Below are 21,517 nucleotides of genomic sequence, written 5' to 3'. Positions count from 1 at the left end.
ATCACACTTGCACTGAGTTTTTAACTTCTCTTCTTAAGTTTTTCTCTTTGATATTTTTCAGAAGAAGTTCACATAGGAAAAAATAGAAAATATTTAGTAGGGATGAGCCACTTTGACACCTAAATAAAGCAAAACACTACCAGTCTTTCCAACAGATACAATAATACTTCATACTTACCACACTGATGTTTATTTCAGGGGTTTCTACAAATCCAGTAATCCTAAGCCCAAGTACTCTTGAGTTTCGCACTGCTACCTAAGTGATGGGAGAACAGTATGATTGTTGACAAGGACATTTTAACATTACCATCTCACTAAGTTTGTTGTAACTACATTAAAGTTTAAAAAAGATAGATGGTGGAGAGTATATTATTCAGCATAATTTGTCGTGAAAATAACACTTCCCTTATAATGTAATTCTGCTATGAAAATATAACGAGGTATAGAAAATGTTGTTTCATTTCCTGCAATGTCTAATCACAGATTTCACTGAAATGTGGATTCAAAGGAGAACCAGTAGTGCCTCCATGGCATACCAGATCTGAACAGCAATATCCACTGATAAAAGAAAAGTAGATTCAGGAAAGATCAGTCTTTTCAGACAAAAATAATGCTGCAGGAGGTAGTATTACTAGAAGGAATAGCTTTCCGTAGCAGGAGAATGCTGAATAGATGGGTAACATCTATTCGGCAGCAGTGAGAACTGAGAAATACACCTGAAGACAAGTTGCTTCAGAGAGGTAGTGGTAGAAAGACACAGATGCTGCTGTTCTGAGAAGTGTTAAATCCATTTGTCATTAAGTGGAAGGAATAAATGAACACTAGGTTCAGGGTGCACAGGCAACGCCAGAAGACGGAGAATGCAAGATTAGAGTCAAGAAAAGGTAGCAAAGATAAACCACATGATTATATTCTCCCCGCCCCCTGCCCTTATCCGACCAAAGGCAAGTTCAGCAAGCAGGCATTTGGAATCCAAAACAGGAGCATGTGTTTATTGCACTTCTATTATCAAATCAAATTTACCAGTAAAACCTTCTCTGAGATGACTTTCCTTGGAATAGTCACAAAGAGAAGTCAAGAAATCAAAAACACTGCAAGCACTCCAAGTCCTGCTACTTTACAGAACACAAAAGCCACAGACAGATCTACGTGACCATAAGAAGCCAATCAAATGTTATCTTCAACAGCTTGCCAACAGCATAATAAGAATCAGCTCAAGCTGACAGGGTGTTTAGATAATGCAGAGCAAGACTGAGACCAAATTAAAAGTTCGGTTGAGGGACAGAGTAGGTTGCTAGCCATCAACAGCTATAGGGTTTTTTGTTTTTTTTTTACTGTTTCTTTTAAAACATTATGACACTGGAGATAAAATCTAAAAGATGGTCACACTGACACACATCTCCATGCATCAATATACCAACACAACACTCAAAGGATAAAGCTCTTCCAGTTTCAAATACCTCCACTCTTGTATCAAAATTCATTTTTGCATTTGGTGTGAAACTGATTTTGAGATCAGCATGGCCTCCCACAGGTATTACCCCTTCAGGAGGTGTGATTATCATTCCAGGCAGTGGATTTGAATCAAGAACCTTCAAACATAAACATAAAAAGTATTGAAATAATGTTTTACAATATTTGAGAAAAATTAATTCTCTACTAAGAAGATTTTTCACTCTTATAACCTGAACCTTCATAATGTAGGATATTCACTTGGGCTTTTAGAAGTTTGGCACAAAATCCCAGGTAGGCAGCTGAATAAATAACCAGATTCTTAGACAAAATTATCAGTTTCTACTAAGAAATATTTTTTGCACATAAGTAGGAAATTTTACATTCTATTTTTTCGATTGTTTTCATGAAGTTACTAAAATTAGGAAATGCTATCTAGCAAGCCTTCAGAATATTCTACAAAGCGTGTTTCCAGGGGAAGATAAATTCATCACTAACTTCTTTGCCATTTACAGTAAAAAGATGGAACATAAGATCCAATTACTCTAAGGTTAAGTTCAGTAAGAATATTGGGAGTAAACATTCAGTTTATCCCCAGTTAGTCAGAACAAAATACAATTTATCCACGTCTTATGTACTTCATACAGATAACTTTTTAAAGTATAGCTACACACATGTTAATCACAAAGACCATCAATCCATCTCATGGCTTAAGAAAAATCATATAGGCCTAAAAGGTAGTTTTTGTTTATCAGCAGCCTTACAATAATAAGTGTTATTACTGTGCTCTTAGAGGATGCACCTGAAAGAATAAAGTCATCATCATAAACAAAGAAATGGGGTATAAATGAAAAGAAATTAATCAAGCAGTCCCATAACAACATATGAACAGAAGTTCTGTGGAGTCTAATGAAAATGATCATACTTCAGCAAATAAGTATAGGAAATCATTCCTCTTATCCGGAACTACTAATGAGGTTAGGTTTCCTACAAATTTACACTTTAACCTACTCTTTCATCCTACTCGCCTAACTCTTAGCCCATCTTCCTCTCAGCGTTAGTCTAAAGAAGTAACCACGTTTGCTGTGACTGGTCTGGGTCACTGACTGACTGGGCAGCCAGTATGAACAGAATAACTAGTGAGTTTGCTCTGTCTCTCAAAATATGTAACCATCTGCATTGTAAGTGCCTTTTCTTTCATATAAACTTTGTTTCTTGTGAAAATCAGCCATAAAATTAAGTAGCTAAATATCTTACAGCTTAGAACACAAAACTGTAACTTGATCTGATAAAACAAACTCCCTCCTCCTCCCCATCCTAATAAATTAAATGGGCTAAAAATAATTTTAGTTTACCTGGAAGTATGCATGATTGTATCCTGTGTTTTGAAGAATGGCTGTCTTACAAGTACATAAACCCATAGGAGTATGATTGAAGTGTATCCTTTGTTGCATAAACTGAACATTGGTAGGACCAAGCTAACAAAAAAAGAGAAAACAACTAAACTAAATAATATATTACTAACTATGAACAAATATTTAACATAGCCTAATTTTTTTTCATTACATAATGAGCTAAGCATACCTGTGGAAATGCATAATTTAGAAAAATTCAGATAGAGAAACACAAAACTTAAAAGGTGAGATAATACTAACTCAATCTAGTGAAGCTATCTAGAGTCAAAGTGAGAAGATCCTAACCCAGAAATATATCTAGTTTTATTTCAAGATAAATAACAAATATTTTATTAAAATTAAATTTAATTAAATTCTGGAAATGTAACTAAAGTCTAATTACAGAGGAAAAGAGTTTAAGCTCAGCAAGCCAATTTAAATTCATATATTATTTCTTTACAACACTGGGAGGAATGTTTCTAAAGTGCTATACAGGAAACTTCTAGGAAAAATGCCAGTTTTGCTCAGCTGCCAAATTATTTTCTGTGTTATGGTTAAAATGTACATGTTCATATACACACATATATGCACATATAATATATAGAGAGAGATACATGTGTGTATGTGTGTGTGTATGCATATACACACACAAACATACATACATATGCATACATCACCACTTCTGGGGGACAGCATGACAGATTAGATAATACATCTATTCAGAGTCCAAGATCCCATTTTAATACACCTACTTCTGTTTCTGAAAGTTATTTTTCTATGATCTGAGATAAACATACATACATACATATAATCACTTCCATACTTCATATTTCTGGAGGACTGATATCTCTGGCCCACAAGAGGGGAAAGGGCTAGCCTATAGCTCTCAGTCCAGTTCTCTGCAACTGTAAAAGCTATGAAACAGATGTGTATGTTGTGTATAGGTGTGTGGATTAAAAACAAAACCTACATGCCACTGCATATCTTAAGCCACTAAGTCCTTCCCCAGTACCTTGTAACAAACATGAGACCCAGATTATTAATTAACAATAATTTATCCTATCCTGAAGCTGTCCTTCAGTTGTTTCTACTAACGCTGGGGAAAATATTTTCTCTTTGTGAACTCACATCTAGCCATCCATTTAACAACAGAAAGTAAGAACAGTCATCCAAGGTCAGAACAAACGTCCATGTAGCCTATAGCCTACCTCGAACAGTGGACAACAACAAATCCTCAAGAAAGACACAGTCATATTTCTTCCTCTTCCAGCTCCAGATAGTTCTGGTCTAGAGGCCATATGCTTGTATATTTTAGTATCAAAAGGATTTTTCTACCATGAGCTCCATTAACTTGTTTAATTCAAAATTTGTGAGCAGCACAAGACACTTCAGAGATTTTAATACCAGTTGAAACTCCACTACTCTAAGTCACCCCACTTCCTGTTTTTACATATGGCCAAAAAAGGGAAGAAGAAAAAGAAAAGAGCTCAATAAAAAAGAGAAAGCAAGCACATTCAAAGGAAGGAAAAAAAACTTCTAGGCCCCCCAAATGGAAATCCTAGAGCATGCAGTCAGTAGAATACAGTAAAAAACAAGCCAGTCTCCTTCACACTCCGTGGTATATAACATAAGATACCAAATGATCCACATAATTTTTCTTTCTAATTTCTGGAAAGTCTTATTTTGTCAGAGGGTTCCTTCCACGACCTGTTTTACTCCACCCTAAAATGTGGGCTTCCTCCTGCCGCTGTTTAGAAGACCATATCCAGAACATCCCTTTTCAAATGATCGAAAACCATCTACAAATGACAAGTGGAAACTTCATTAGAGCCAATTCAGAATTGTGAACCTGAAGCTGTCCATACTTTGAAACATACAATTTTTTTCTTCTCCTTGATTTGTATCCCTTTAACACGTTTCTAAACAGCTATCATACCACATCTGAACTTTCGTTTTACTAAACTGAGCAAGCCAAAAAGAACAGTTCTTTTACAGCTTAATGTCATAGGAAGAATCATTCACTTATGGTGCCAAAGGAAGTATATCATCGTGGGAAAGAAAAATAATAGACAAAAATTGAATCTGAGAGCAAGACAAAGGCAAAGTATCTTTTTGTTTTGGCTTCTTCATCATTCGTTTGGAGCAGTATTTTCATGAACACGCCAAATGGAAAGCATATGAAATTGCAAAAAAAATTTTTTTGAATAGACAATCACAGAAAAATATTTAAGAGGTTGTTTTTTAAGCAACATAACACGTTTTGTTCTCTAAGTATGCTGAACAAAGTTATTACCTTCGCGAAACATTTCAACTTGATTGTGTTTCCCTGATGTACACACAGGTTGAATTCTCCTGCTTCTGGAGAGTGGAACGCTGGATGCCAAACAACTTCACATTCCAGATCTCTATATGCGTCCACAAAGCCTAACCAAATTTGCACAATTTACACATTGCAGCATATAAATTTCAATTATCAAATTACACAGTATAATTACAAAATAACACAAGTGTGTTAACGTCAAATGACCTTCTATTACTGAAGACTACACCTACATTTTAAAAATGCTGAACAGCATGATGAATTAAGTAAAATTGGTTTCTGAATTCTCACAACAATTGCCTATTCTCAGCTTATTAGCAGCCTGTAGTAAAGCATCTAAAGTCCATCAGTTTTACTCATAAATTACTCAAATATTTAAGGAGAACTTTTTTTAAAAAAGGGTAATCCTCCTTTTAGAAGGATAATTCTAGGAAGGAACACACACATTTTCATGACTGCAATTGATTCTGAACAGGTATCACCAAAAATATCCTATTTTTCAGGAACCAGGTCACACTAAGGTCCTGATCCAGCCAAATCGCATTTGTAGTGAAGTATGTTACCTCAGCTTACTTGGTTAGCAGTTAGCTCTTCATAGGAAAGCTCCAACACTCTCTAGATAGAACACTTTCTTCAATAGGAAAAGCAAAAGCTCACGTCTCAAGTGCATCTAACAAATATTGTTCCTTAATACAAGTGAAAAATAATCCCAGTGTATAGGCTGAATTTCATTTGTATCACTACACACTGTCTACATGGACTTCTTAACAGTTCCATTCATATATTGCTTTTGGAAAATTTCCTATCCTTATGAGGTATATGCTGCCTCTAACTGTCAATAAATAGCTGCCTCACTCCTTTTTAGATATCAGCAACTCGGACTCAGAACAATGATTACGTAAGAGCTGGACACAGAAACGGCAAACTAGAGCCGGCACGCATTGGTAGGGTTTATACAGGGGATGTCACTATGGTACAAACACTCTCTGATCCGAAATTACTTTTGCGTTACACTGATGTTGACTCTAAGCTAAAAATACAGTTGATAGCATCAGCTGATTGTTTGTCAACAATGTTTGTGGCATTATCCACATTTAAGATGCATGCAAATACACCGCAGTTGCATACTATACCTTTGGCTGGTCGTATCGAAAATGAAGTTCTTTCATCTGTAATTATAGGTTTCCAAGAAAACTCAGCAGAATAGTTTCTGCGATTGTACACCGTGACAGTTGTTCGAAATTCTGTCTCTGCTAGATAGCCAGGAATAGGATTTAGAATGAGCTCTTTTGCAGACAGCTCAAGTTCAACAGACACTGCTTTTGCAGTTACCAGCATGTGCCCAGGGTGTTTGTTGTTTATTGTGTAAGTGAAAGACCTGTAACGTAAAAAAATACGTATGTATTTCTCTATATATTATGTGGTAGTCAAAATAAATGTATATAAAATATAATCATTAGCAACAAAACTTAATGAAACAATTGAGTGTGAACACATAATGTTAAGGCCGACAAGAGAGCACCATCTGCAATTGTTTTGCATGTAACTCAAACCTTCTGAAAAGTTTGCCTTCACAGACAAAGGATAACTGCCTCCATACAGTCATTTTAACATCATCAGGAAAGTGAGAGTTTCATCCTGATACCAGAAAAAGGTTTGCCTATACAATTACCTAAGCAGAGATACAACAACAGATTTGAGCACAGATGCAGAGATGCAACACTATGCTGGAAAAAGCATAGTATTTTCCATAAAGGGAAAAATTTCCCCTAACAAATATACTATAATATCAAACACTTTTTTTTCTGCTATACCTATAGCAATATCAGGCTTTTGCCAAGACAGACAAGTGTACATTTATACATTTTTTTTAATCACAACCCTAAGAAACATTCACTAGGTTAGCAAAACTTTGCATCGTGAATCTGCACTAATTTGGGAGATATTAGTGCAAATGAATATGCATCATTAACACTTATCATAATTACACTGAGTTTAAAATAACCATGTGAAATTGTTCTTTATCCTGCTACCATGAGGTTAATATATAAATCAAGACAAATGTAAGAGCCTTACTTCTGAAAAATCCCAAGTGTGTTTGTCTCAAATACTATTGGAATATAAGTCTTTGAAAGAGGCGGCACCACCTGAGACAATGGACTCGTTTGCTGTAACTCATCAGCTTCAATCTCAATTTGTACCCATATATGAACCAACAAGTTATTGATGATATGCAGTCTTCTGACAGATGTTGAGTACACACAGACATCACCAAAGTTCATAGTAGAAGGACCTGGAATATATATGAAACGAGGTCTTCAATATTACAAAGTAAAAATTTAATGTAAGGAAGCATAATCAGAAAAATTTTTGATTAGTACATTAAGTTCCTCAAAATAAAGAATTAGTCAGATAAAACAAACCTGTAATGGAACAAATTCAAATAAAAATTTGGGATTAAATGCCACGTGCGCGCTGTATTTTCAGTAGTAAAATTCAAAACTCAGCACCAATATTTATATCTTAATTCTGTCTCTACCTGACAGTAAGCTACTAAAATAGGAAAAGCAATGTGCTAATGTCTGAAAGTATTAATGTTTTTAATACCTTTTTTTTTATTAATCAGATATGTAAATGGCTAGTGAACACACAAGTCACTGATAGCTCATCTAGGTAACTTGTTTATTTTTTTTCTATCACCTGCAATTTGATGGTGACAAAATGACCTTATTACTTGATTTACCGCTATCACCAGTTTTTATGGTGGTCTGCAAACTTCTATCACTCATGGCACTAATCAAACATCTTATGAAACCTTAAGTATTTTATATTAATGTTTATTTTATTTCACCTTTCCCCAAGTATATCAATACACTCAGCTACACTAACTTGTTCCTGCTTCATTGAAAATAAAAAGAAAAATAAAATTAAAACCTAAAGTAATGAAATATCAATGAGGCTTTGTTGCTAAATAATTTTTCAAGGGAAAATAAGCTTTATGACCTGCACAAAGGTGGGAAAAAATATCTGCTTTTAGTACCAAACATTCTTAATAGGTGACTTCATGGGCTTTAGAAGGGTTACTCCCCATCACAGAGCATTCTACTGAAATTATTTTTAAGGATCCTAAAGAAGTTGTGCTTCACTGAAGTATCATTGATCTATATTAATTCCGAGAAACATTCTGAAGAGCCCCATGAATCTTGCTGATTAATGCTGCTCCACATACTACCCAAAAACAAAACATATGAGTATGAGCAGCCCTCATACCATGATGTACTAATTTCCTGTAATAGGCCTTAGTTTAAAGGAAACTGTCCATAGCTAATCATACACTTCAGTATCATCTGAGGAGTACAAGCCTCCAGTTAAACATTAATACATATATTACACTACCACCAAATTAACATTTATTCTATTTCAGGTGAACAGTTATGAACATAAATCGTGTTGCTAGAAATAAGTGCTTTTACAACAACTACATGCATATAGTAACCAAAGTGAAACCTTACCAATGAGTATCTGATGAAGCTGTTTTGGTGTCAAAGTTAAACTGCAGTCTTCCTTCTCTTGGGCAGAAGTTGGCACAGCCCTAAGCCCATCCAAAATCTGCAGTAATAACAAAACATTTTCTCAGAGCTGGATCAAAATTCTTATGCTTTCTTACACAGAAAACACCTTTTGCTTCCATTACTACTCAAACATTTAACTTACTTCTTTGGCTGAGGGTTTAGAACCAATTGCTTCCAACTTGCGACTAGTCAATAGGCAAGTCTCATCGAAAGGCAACATTTTGAGCTGCAGCTCCTCCTTGTGAAAATCTGTGATGGAGATCTTTGGTGATATAAGCCCTTCTGCTGGTTTAAGGCCTATGTTCACAGAATTATTATAAGCATTAAACTGTCTATAGGAGAGAAGAAAGAGAGTATGGAAATCTATAAATTTGGACATTATGTTCTACACATTAAACTATCTAACATTTTTAAATTCAACAAATAATACTTTAAATAAGACTTTAAAGATATTTCACCATATTTCACTATAAAAAATATAAGTATATAAAGTGCCTTGGAAAGTCTTTTTACTGTATTTTTTAGGCAAGGATTAACATCTGTTACATATCTGTGTTAAGTGCTTACCATAATAGTACTAATGGGCTGCAAATATTATGGCTACCGCAATATAGCTATTGTATATTTTAAAAAAATCTTAAAGAACAACAAATTTGTAAAGTTAAACACTTAAAAGGTAACAAAGGCCAAGATAATCAATTAGCCTTTAATTGTGTATGTCTGAATTGGAACCTTTATAGCCTATTTTCAGAGTAATTAACAATTAACTTTTCTTGGTCAAAGTTCAACTCCAACCAATTTCACCTGCAACTGTATTTGAAACCTCCAGACATCTTACCAGATGTTTCACATCATGTACTCAGAAAATGATGACTAAGTTCCATAACAACACTGGAATTCATGTGCTAACCATGAAATTCTCCTATTCATTCTTGCTGTCCCATTCCTTATGCACTATACCTTGAATATGCTAGCTGCAATCATATAAACAACAGGCCTATCCACTAAACAATCCCAATTCATTTCAAGAAAACTATTTATTTGCACATGCATTGAAAGAAATTAAAAAAAAAAATGCATCTCTGCAGACCTTGTCTGAATTATGATGTATATAAAGAATGTAGGGCAGATTAAGATTATAAACATTACCTTCTGGCATTACTAATTTTTAAATGATGGGTTTTGCAAACTTAACATTCTTTTATGGTGTCATTCTTGTTGTTTTGAAGGCTTTTAACACAACTTTTAAAATATCAGAGCTGTCAAGTCTTGTTTTCTCTGATTTTGCTCCACATCATAGCAACCAAATATAGCCAATTCTCACTTCATACATTTGTGTAGATTAAGGCTAGAAGGACGATATAACCCTTTAACCTACCCAGTGCATTACACAAATCACACCATAATTCCTGCATTAAATGCAACACTTTTGGATGAGGTAGACATATCAATTAGAAATACGTACAATTTTTAAAAGAGTGAGAGAGAATGTAACACAATCTTATTTTTCCTGTTTTCAATAACCAATCTTATTTAAACTTGGCATCTTATTTTAAATTTATTTTAATTTCAAGTTCCATGCCTCTATCCACATGCTTTGCCTAGTTATTGATTTTCGAATCTAAACAAATATTCAAACAAAAAAATTTTTGAATACACTACGCATGAAGGTCCCAAGACCATAACCACTTCAGCATGGGATTAAATTTAAGTATAGGATTGGTGACTTGACTAAGTCAATCTGCAGGCGCATACATACTGTTTCATATGAGCTTAAAATCTTGAAGCAAATTCTTACCTACTGGCATCTTTCTGTAAGCGATGCTGTCTCAAATTATAAATGTAATCTGCATAATATTCCTTATGTGATTCTTTTTGTAGTCGTTCACAGTCAGTATAAGAAAACTGTGGATCTACATAATTGTATCTCTCAGTCTTTGTGAAAATAGTCCTAAATATTTAAAGAGAATTGTAGTTTCATTATGCATATAAAAAGATTTTGGGTCTTGTTAGAATGAAAATATATTGATTTTGCTACATACATATTTCATTGTAAACTTTTTTTAATCACAGCTGATTAATATTTATTAGACCTTGCAAAGGCAGCCATAAAAGTGAAAAATAGAAACTGTAATAGCTACAGCTGTTTCACACTCAGGAAATGTATGTGCAAGACACTCAAAACGTATGTGTAAGTAGCCTGAGGTTAAGTAGGCCATTACGCGTTGAAAAGAATTTTCAGCCTGAAAACATAGTACAGCGTTGTAGATTAAGATCAGTTACTCATACTAGTAAAATACAGTATGAATGTTTAACTCCACGTGAAAGTATTTGTTTTTGAATATTGTATTTGCATAATTCGTTACCTGTACTTTTTATGCCGTTCACTAGGTCTAATGCTGGCTGAGCGGTCATTAGGAAAAGCTATAAGCGCATCACTCTTACAATTCCTGCTTATCCGGTGAGTATGAATTTGTGTTTGGGTTGATTTTAGTATTGCCATAGGTGCAATATCAGTGCACTGTCCCATGTCATCAGGTACAAACTGTCCAGTTGGATTGGAAATCATTGGTGTTATGCCTTAAAAATCAAATAAAACATGTTACATACACTTATACTAGTTCTTTTTAAACAAATTTCAAAGTATTAGCTCAGAAAAAAGTATTTGATAACTTATAATGGTCAACCCAGAGATCTATCCCACTACCTTCTCCTAAACAAGAGGGAGGAAAGCATTCAGACCACAGCCAACAATGTTGACCTGCCTAGATCACCAGGCAGACAAATATAAGAGCCCAAGCCACCACTACCAGATCCATCAGTATTCTACTGAAATTGCAGACAGGCTTTATCTTGCTTATGCACATGTGACCACGTTGTCATCAGTGTCTCAAATCTGAGGGATAAAAACACAGGGCTATTGATTTATGATGAAAAATTCCAGTGCTATTGCAACAAAAAAGAGGGCTCTCACCTTTTTCACTCTAGTTTTAGAGAACTACATACACAGTAAAATTAATAAAAAGAAAAAACGATGACCAGAACTAGTCCATGTGTTTGCTCACATCTCCTAAAATACGATATGTATGTTAAAAAGCACACAGCTAAAATTCATTTTAACAACAAAATCCATTCTTAGACCCATACACACATTCCTCCCAGAAGAACTTGATAAGCCAAATTAAACATACTGGTTATAAAATATTTCACCTTTATTTTTAGCATCTTACCAGGATTTATTTTGAATAGAATGTTTTTTGTTTTAGATTTGCACACACCAATAAATCTCAAATGCATCTGGTGAAACGATTTTGTCTTCAAGACCTGTATATTTTTGTCCTCTAGCCCTGTACCAATGATATCAACAACTTGCTTCATTTTAAATACTCCTATTTGATGTGGAGAAAATGAAAACATCACATCCTGGGGGAGGAAAAAAAGGCAGCTGAGACATATCATGAGGAAAAGAGAAAAATTATGTGCAATTCTCTATTAAAAAAAAAAACTTGCTTATTCCTATTGAACTAAGGGCCATTGTTACTTTTAAGATAGTTGTTCAATACCTAACTTTTAAAACATGCCAACGGCTATATTAAATGAGCAATATAAAGAAATATAAAATTGTTATACATTAGAACACCAGCAAAATCTTACTTGCTCATTTCTCAGACAAAGAAGTTTTCTGTCTTCCACAGTGCCCTAAGTTACATGTTTCTGAAATTACAGATGCCTCCATGTTTGACTTAAATGTGACACAACATTAATTCTAAGGACAAAACTATATTACTCAGAAATTTGTGATTTACTGAAAGATTTGAAAATAAGCCTACCACAGTTTATATGCATAAACTGCCTTCTCAAGTCAGTAAAACATCAAGTACTTAAAGCTAGGGAAAAACTAGGTAAAATTTCCTTAGTAGTATAACTTTTTTTCTGACTTAAAATAATACTTGATGCTTCCTGAAGTACAACAGAGAGTCCTACAATGATTCTACATAAGGACAACAAATTATACATTCATCTTATGTTAAAGATCATGGCTACGGTATTCAATATTGCAAATATATAGAGGAAGTGTTTTCTATGTTATACTTTCAAGAAATTTCACCATTCACTATGGTAGAGTAATATAATCTGCATATCTACATAATCTAAAGGAAAGTGGTAGATTACCTTTGTAGAGTGTTTTTTAATTTTTCCTTTTTCAGGAGAAATATTAAAGTGGGCAATCTTGCGAAAGCTGAATGTTATTGGAAGTGACTCAGATTCATTCCTAAGTCTGCACAGAACTTCTGATTGTTCGCCCAAGAAACAGTCCATAAAATTAATAACTGGTCCTGGATTGAAAGTTAGCATGACAGGAAGCCCAGAACCGGTCAGAGCTAACTCCATGTGATGAGGGTGATTCACTACATTAAACAGAGGGAGAGAAGGAAGAGGAGGAGGGAGGGAACAATGCACACACACATATTAGCTTACAAGCATAAAAATCATAAGGTAGTTATATGGTTGCAGTAACAAAATACAGTTATATAGTAACATGATTCATAGTGCAATTTTCCATAAATTTAAAACACTCATGTGTTTAATCATAGCTCCTGCTAAATATTACACTCCTTCATTAATGAAAGGGAGGAAAAACAGACATTCACTTGAAAACGCACGATAACTCTGGCATTACCAAAGTGCTGTTGACTTGCAAATAGCTTTTCACCTAAATAGTTACTTTTACAATTAAGTTGTAGGTGTTCACTGCCAGCAGGTGTATTCAAGACATGCATGATTCCCTCTTCTTTCTACTCATTACAGTTTTTTGGTAAGGCATTAAAGAAGTAAGTTCATTAAACTCAGTTTTAACATCCATATGTACATTTCTGGTAACATACTTCTGACTGGTGTATCGTCGTCACCAAGGGTCTGCAGAAAGCCATCTTTACTCCCAACAGCCTCAAATCTCATGAATAGTGCATAATCTTGTTTTGCTGATGAATCACTCAGTCCAATGCCCCTTTTAAATTTCCTGCAAAAGTCACAGTCTTGAGGGAGGGGAGAGGGGAGAGGGGAGAGGGGAGAGGGGAGAGGGGAGAGGGGAGAGGGGAGAGGGGAGAGGGGAGAGGGGAGAGGGGAGAGGGGAGAGGGGAGAGGGGAGAGGGGAGAGGGGAGAGGGGAGAGGGGAGAGGGGAGAGGGGAGAGGGGAGAGGGGAGAGGGGAGAGGGGAGAGGGGAGAGGGGAGAGGGGAGAGGGGAGAGGGGAGAGGGGAGAGGGGAGAGGGGGAAAAACACCCTAACAATCAAGGTTTATTTTTCATTTTCGAATCTGGATTTGAAATCTGGCATTTGTTATAACTTTAAGCATGTGATCTTTATCCTTCCTTTCAGGAAACGGAAGAGTAACAAATTTAAATCTAGTAATATTTGTATGCTTATGATATTAGCGGTTTGATATCTTTTCCATTCACATACATCCACAACAGTTTTCTGAACTAACAATGCATGCATATTAATCACTTATAAATCAGAGTTTAAGTGAGGGGAATTGAAAAGAGCATATTCTCTCTGGCCTGAAGAAGTGTTCCTTTATGCGCGATATTTTTTGTTGTAATAAAAATTCTCCAACATGTTTCAGTCTCTTAGTAGTGAAATATTTATTCTTTCATACTCTTACAGAAATATGAAATAAATCTGCAGTCCTGAAAAAAACATCTAATTTGACACCATAGGAGTCTCCCACCAATCTTTAGAGATTCGACATATTCAATAGGAGCTGCAATTAGTTCCCTCGGCAGAATCTAATAAAATTCTTGTCCTTCCAGAACAAGCTTATCCAATTCCTGGTTCAAATATACCCTTAATGAACTATAAAACATCTCCCACATGATCACTTCACTATATTTACTTTCTCATTTGTAGTATCGTGCCAAAGAATTTATTTTAACACATGTAAATATATGCAATGTTGTTCAAAAAAAGGACATTAACTTAAAATTATTTTCTCTAGCACAACTGTTTATAGAATAGTTTATTAGACAAATCAGCTTTTTTGTCACTCATATTTGGATCAGGCACTTACGTTGGACTAAAGCACAATGTAATCACAGATTTCTGATAAGGTAGCAAGGTTCCTTGATTGGGAATGCACAAGATCAAGGTGGAAACATCTAGATCTCTTGTACTATTTATGAAGTTTAAGTCTTGTAAAACAGCATCTGCACTCTTCTGAAGATCTGTCCCCTGCAAAATAATCAAAATGCAGAATATATTAACAGTTCAGCCAGTCCCACTTCCCCTTTTGGTTCCTTTCACACAGGCTAAAGATAAGAAAGTGCTACAAGTAGAAAAACATAACAACGTAAGTAATAGGAGTAAGAGATCACGATTACACAGCTAATTAACTTTTAGACTTAAATTTAATGTCAGTGTTTTGAATTCCTTTTTACAAAGTTGATACTCAGTCAGATGATTTCACTGTCAGAGAAAAACAAGAGAAGCTATTAGTGTTGAGCATCTTGAAATATCAAAATATATTTTGGTAACTGATACTAAAGGATGACAAATCCTGTAAGTCAAGCAAAACTACCCACAGAATAATACGGGAGCATACTTAGCATGATTAATGCTATGATATGTCACATGATTAAACAGCAAAATCTGAAATATTTAATTAAAAGGTTAAATTATAGTAAAATTTCTGTTTGGTAGCAGAAACTGCGCTAAGTCTATGATCAGGAAATAGTATGGCACAGTAAACAACACTAGAACATGGATTTTGAGAAACAAAAATGCAAAAGCAGAAATGAAAACAAATTTTCAACTAAAATGAAAACTAGAACATCATTTTCTTACCATTTCTCCTCCAATGGCATTGTCCTCCAGTACCGCTACCCAGTTCATACAATCTGGACTTTTATTGTACAGAGCTACTTGTTCAGTCTTTGAAGACCCAAAGTAAACAGATCCAAAATGAATGCATTTCAATTCACTTCCACAAGGCACCCGTAGAACTTTAAGAACTTGCTCAACCACAACAGCTTTGATCCATAACTCAGTGCAGTTGCGTCCTTCTAGCTCCACTCTGTCAGTAACAGTAGGAGGAGATAAGTTACATATACGAAAAATTAGAACAAAAATAACCAGTTAGTTTAATTTAGAACCTACACAAAACAGAATCACACCAGAGCCTAAATCACTGGCTTTCTGTAGATAGGCCAAGCACAAAAATAAGCATACCTGACAACTCAATACTTAACAGAAATATTAATGAGAAAGAAAGTTATGTTGTTCCAGCAACACTGATCCCCTCTCCCTGCCAAAAGAACAAAACTGGAAGAATCATGCATCACACGGTGCGGCTTCTGGGGGCAGTTGTTTCTGGTTTTGTTTTTTAATTGTGTTAGTGCACTATTGTTGGAAATAATAACATCTTAAAGAATCAGTGATGCCCATAGACAACTGTTCTTTTTTCTTTGAACCTCTGCATCTAGATCTCACTTTTTGTGAGTAGTTAGTAATTTTCTCTCAGACAATTGGAGCTAGGGGTTCATCTGAATAAACACAGAATGTGGCTGTTCCTGCCTGAGTGCTTGAACTTGATGACGCCTCAGAGTACCACAGGACCACGTAGACACAGTACAAATATTTGTTATTAGAATTCTACTTAAACAAGATTCTTCATTCTTGTTGCACAAAATAATCAAGTTTAGTAATATAACATACTGTTCTAACAGAATGAACTATCCTTTCCAAAAGCTTCTGAACTGAAGAAAAAAAAAATCCTTGTTTTGCATGATCCCAAAAGGATACTATCCAAGGGTTTTGGGATGGGATCTCAAACTCATCTAGATATCTTCTTTTCAATTTCGAACATATCATGGCTGGGTTCTCCCAGATAGAAAAGAAACCTCCAAAAAATATGGAAGCAGTTTCCTCTGAAAGGAATTTAGCGTGTACACATGCAAATCGCTTAGAGGCCCATGGCAAATAGAAGCAACCAAGATTTTTTTCCAGTCAAAACTGTGCTATTTCTCCAAGCCAAATTCCTGACACAGAACCACAGTAAGACTTTCAGTACAACCTATTTGGTTTTCCCAAGATGGCATGAAAAAGAAACAGTGGTGGTAGCCAGGGCAGCAAGCAAGGGACAGCAGAAGACATAACATTTTGCAAACAAAAGGTTGAGACTCAGTAACCTAGGAAAATATTTCTTTCCTAATGAAGCAGATTTAGTTGTGAGGGAGACTACTGATATTGATTCTCCTATCACTCTAGCTAACAGAATATTTCTCCTGTCATTTCCTTTCCAATAGGCAACAGAACACAAAAACACAAAACAGAACTCTACTTTGCCTCTTTAAATCACAGATCTTACTAATCAAAAACAAACAAACAATCAAACAACAAAAATAAACCACTCTTCACTATTATAAGACTACGGAATTGAAACAGGCTTTCCAAATTGGTATCCAGTTCCAAATTTTGACACTCATACCATAAATAGTAAGTCTGTACTTACCATTTAAAGAGAGATAAGGTTAGCTTTTAAAAATACTCTGTTCATAATAGTGTTAGTGGTTATTTTAAACAGATCCCTTCTATTTAAAATAAGAACCAATGAACATCATAATGTTTGCAGACTAGAGGAGACACATCTGGCCAAAAGAAAAATAGCAGTTAAAGAAGTTCAGAAAATTAAGGAAGACAGAGAATATGTAGAAAGGAGAAAGATACAGTAGCTCTTAGCTAGTAGTATAATGAGAGATGTGCATACATCCTATGTCATTAGTTCTTATGAAAGATCTTTAATAACCCAAACAGGTACACAATTTATGCGTGACTGTGCTGTGGAGATAACATAATCAGCAAATTAATTTAATGAAAATAAATTTGGAAGACAGTAACTCATACCTAGGAACTTTTTTGGATAAGCATATTCATAATAAAGACTTCATAATTAATAATTGACCCCAAAAAAATTTATAGAGCTGGATTTATGCAGTCATACACTAACTTACTTTATCACTTCTTTGATGATTCTCGGTACATCTGTACAGATACCCACTTTAATCATCTTTTCAGTTTTTGGCTCTACTACTCCACTGGTAGGTTCTATGTTAATCAGGATAACCCCATCATATGATATTTTAAATGTACCTAAAAGAAACAGAATGTTACACAACTTAGAACTCCTAATAGAAGAATATCCCTACATACATTTGGAATAACAAAACACACACATTGCAGATATCCACAGACAGTACTTATTCCTATGGAAATAGGAAACATGGAGTGCCTCTTATTACAAAAAATTGTAACATAGAGGTGACCACCTTTTTCCAGGGTGTCTCTAAATTTTACATTCACATGTCCAATGCCACTGGGCAAGTTTTCATTATAACAGGAAAGGTAATTACACTCCAAGTCAAACCAATCATATCACAAAGAAGCTGTAAGTAACATTTTGCAAACCACAACGTATATTATAAGCAGCTCTAAGCAGCTACAGTAGCCAGAAAGTTAAGTGCATATCCAAAGAGAGGTCTATTACCTGCAACTAACTAATAGTTGTCACGACTTGATATATATACAGTGCAATTTATTGCAGAAGGAACGTTGAACTTTTGTAGAACATGTATTTTAAGGCTTTTTTTAAATGAGAAAAAAATTGACAAATGTGTTTCACTAGTAGCACTAATTATCTGTCATCATATCATAAGCAGCAAGAAATTCTTTGAAGAGTTGTAGGAAAAATGCACTGCTTTACTTCAGAAAATAGCTAGTCTCTAAAAAAAAAGATGCAGAAGCAAAGAAAAGTGCTCAGACTTTGTGGAAGGGATGAGATTAGAAATGCCTTCAGTCACAGGTCAGCACAGAGCACTTCCTACTGGTACAGTTTACATGCTGCCTGTCAGTGCTACTTGCTGGGTTATGATTTTCAGAGTCTACATAAACATGGATTCAGCAGCTCCTCCTTTGTCTGCCCTCAATAGATTCTTCACTTTCAGTCTAACTCTGCAGCATCATGTAAATTACATATATATCTACGACTAATGCAGGTTTATCTAATCCTCTGTATCTAATCACCTCTCCTCTACCCAAGTAATCAGTATGTATGAGTAATGGCTGATTATATAAATTACATACTACATCTTTAAGTTGAGCTGGCTAGAAAATACTTTTTTTCCTTTAAGAGACTTTGCTTTTTGGAAGAAAAATCATCAAAAAGCTTTAAAAAATGTTGTGGCTACTGACAAAAATCCATTTTAGGATTAACAAAATGGAATTATCTAGTTTGCTCCTAACTTCTCAACAGCTTAACTAGCTGGAGGCTTGGAAAGCTTATGAATATTTCAATTTACTCTGCTTCACAGGTATACATGAAATTTCATGCTTTTTGAAACACTCACAAGTTTCATGTAGTATTAACATAATTCTGACTATGATATTTTCTCTTTTAAACCACTCTTTACCCCTGAGCTCAAGTTTTTCACATAAGTTGTTATTGTGAATTGACAAACTGAGTAAATTAATACACTTGGCAACCAATCCACCTTTTTCAAAATACCAATATTGAGCACATATATTAAATTCTAAGCTACTTTTAACTTCAAATAATCATCTCACCAGCATTTTATCCCATGCCTACAAATCTGTCCTACCACAGGCACTGTCCAAAGCACAGTGTCAACAGGTAAACAGATTTTTATTTGACAGAGTGAAAGCTTACTCAACAGCCATGTCCATTTTCATTTTTGCTTAACACAGTACGAATAAGTTTTGTTCTAAACAGCCATTTGGCTTTTTTTTTTTTTTTTAAATTACAACCTATCTCTCTGTTTCTATAATCATATATTTTCTGTTGGTTCAATATTTCTCCTGGAAACCACAAAACAAACATGTTCAGAAAACATTGCCCTAACACACAGATAAAGATAGCTTGTGATACCATAAAGAGCTGTATGACTGAGGAACAAAAATAATCAACTGCCTTAAATTTGTTCTTTGAAATTCAGAATAGTTGCCTTGCTATTTCTGGAGGAAAGGGTCTACAACTTTATCAAGTGGAAAAAGCAGTCAAATACAGTCAACTTGGATCACATAAGCGTTCTTATACTACATTCTCCACGTTTTCTATATTCTTTAGAAGGGTCCCTCAGAGAAGTTGAAGGATGAGCGTGTTTTGAAAGCTGTGTGATTTCAAAAGCTATTGTGGCAAGGAGAAAGACCTCTCATTATCTTTTAGTAAACACATATAGTCAACTCCAAGGACTTAAGCTCTTAAAAGACAGGGAGCTGAATTTGTTTCGCCAATAGAAACTACTGGGACTACAGAATCACAACAAAGACAACAAAGCAAAAGCAGACATGATTTGCCATTATTTATGCTGGGCATCATAACCTAAAGGACATCCATTATTTTTACACCTCTCAGATGGGATTCAAAGGTAGAAAACTCCTGGAACTCAAAGTTCTGCACTCATTTCTCTTCCCTAAGCAGCAGCACAGTATTTGCCCACAAAAGTTAAGGGTCTTTTACAAAACCTGTAACTACAATACTGAATATGCATAACCCAGAACTTCAGTTAATCTTTTGCTGTGTGGGATCCTGAACTACTTGGTCACTGAGGTGTTAACTGGCATAAAATTACATTTTCCAAGAAAATTACATCTTTGTACAATTGAACACATAATAAATATTTACCTGGAGATGATCCATGGTTAGCAATGCTAATCTCTTTACTAATTAATTTACTGTTTGCAATCACTGTACCAAAATTAATCTCAGGCTCAATTTCCAGATAACAGCATGGAATTAATCTGCAGAGAAGAGACATGGTTATATTTTCCCCCAAACCTGAAAATATATTTGGATTTTAAAGGAATTAGTTTGAATACTACAATGGAAAAAAAGTTTTGCTTTTCTTCTAGTTCTCCTAATAATTTAATATTTATGCAACTCACTTCAGCAGCGTAGTAAACATTTGGCACTTACAGAAAAGATCTATCTACTGTCAATCTGTCCACTTTAATTACAGTAACTATTGTGTGTAACATTAAAACAATTTAGCTTTAAGAGATTAGTTGACATAAAATGTAAATAGAAATGTATACATTCTCATTACTATAACATAGTTATTATAGTACAAAAATGTTAAATTATTAGAAAAGCTTTCATTATCTTCAGCTAGCTGCAGCACAAAATAAGACCAAAGTTAACATTTACTAGATTTTATCATCAGCTGCCTGAACTAAAATTAGAGAAAAACATGCATGTCATTTTCAATTTACAGTCTTGTATTATAAACACCTTCTGCGATTTCAGCAAAACTTATTACACCAAATATAGGTGGATACTGACTCAAGCTATTCGTATTATTTAAAAACCTCAGCCAGCATGATGACTTCATTGTACTGCACAACCACAATGAAAAGATAATACTTGCTACAGAAAACCAGGGCTTACTTGAAGGCCCTAATTTCTAATTTGTATTTCACTATAACAAAATAAAGTCTGATTCAGCAATGTTCTTTAAATATAAGCCTCTGAACAGGTGAAGTAACAGAAGTACACTATATGTGCAACAAATCTTCAACAGTGAAGAAAAGAATTCTGTTTTCGTCTTTGCTTTGCAACATTCTGAGGCGGCCAAAAACTTTAAAAGAAAAGATGAAAGTCCATAGTAAAGCTTCAACAGTGATACACTGTAATTTTATCAGCTGTCCCTGCTATTTTTCAATAAGAAAAAATTTAGGACGACATAAAGCTGGCATTTTTATTTCTGAACA

At 34.8% G+C, this 21,517-nt stretch overlaps 1 protein-coding gene across 4 annotated transcripts in view; it reads right to left on the bottom strand.

The window, feature by feature from the left end:
- The window catches only part of CFAP47 (cilia and flagella associated protein 47), a 360,791-nt gene that overhangs the window by 327,633 nt on the left and 11,641 nt on the right, over nucleotides 1–21,517 (bottom strand). For 3 of the 4 annotated variants that reach the window (XM_068916942.1, XM_068916957.1, XM_068916948.1), the window contains exons 3-19: nucleotides 20,433–20,548; nucleotides 17,746–17,884; nucleotides 15,581–15,809; nucleotides 14,808–14,968; nucleotides 13,625–13,758; nucleotides 12,912–13,147; nucleotides 11,969–12,161; nucleotides 11,105–11,318; nucleotides 10,537–10,689; nucleotides 8,881–9,070; nucleotides 8,679–8,775; nucleotides 7,243–7,459; nucleotides 6,300–6,544; nucleotides 5,140–5,270; nucleotides 2,808–2,930; nucleotides 1,461–1,592; nucleotides 179–256 (exon numbers count right to left, since the gene is read on the bottom strand). In XM_068916942.1, the coding sequence (XP_068773043.1) occupies nucleotides 179–256; nucleotides 1,461–1,592; nucleotides 2,808–2,930; nucleotides 5,140–5,270; nucleotides 6,300–6,544; nucleotides 7,243–7,459; nucleotides 8,679–8,775; nucleotides 8,881–9,070; nucleotides 10,537–10,689; nucleotides 11,105–11,318; nucleotides 11,969–12,161; nucleotides 12,912–13,147; nucleotides 13,625–13,758; nucleotides 14,808–14,968; nucleotides 15,581–15,809; nucleotides 17,746–17,884; nucleotides 20,433–20,548 (2,788 nt within the window). Of the gene's footprint in view, nucleotides 1–178; nucleotides 257–1,460; nucleotides 1,593–2,807; nucleotides 2,931–5,139; nucleotides 5,271–6,299; nucleotides 6,545–7,242; nucleotides 7,460–8,678; nucleotides 8,776–8,880; nucleotides 9,071–10,536; nucleotides 10,690–11,104; nucleotides 11,319–11,968; nucleotides 12,162–12,911; nucleotides 13,148–13,624; nucleotides 13,759–14,807; nucleotides 14,969–15,580; nucleotides 15,810–17,745; nucleotides 17,885–20,432; nucleotides 20,549–21,517 lie in introns of those variants that run through there. The other variant, XM_009686331.2, reaches the window with a different exon arrangement.

Source organism: Struthio camelus, chromosome 1 (assembly GCF_040807025.1).
Source record: "Struthio camelus isolate bStrCam1 chromosome 1, bStrCam1.hap1, whole genome shotgun sequence".
NCBI lineage: Eukaryota > Metazoa > Chordata > Aves > Struthioniformes > Struthionidae > Struthio > Struthio camelus.
This window is presented reverse-complemented; position numbering and strand designations above follow the sequence as displayed.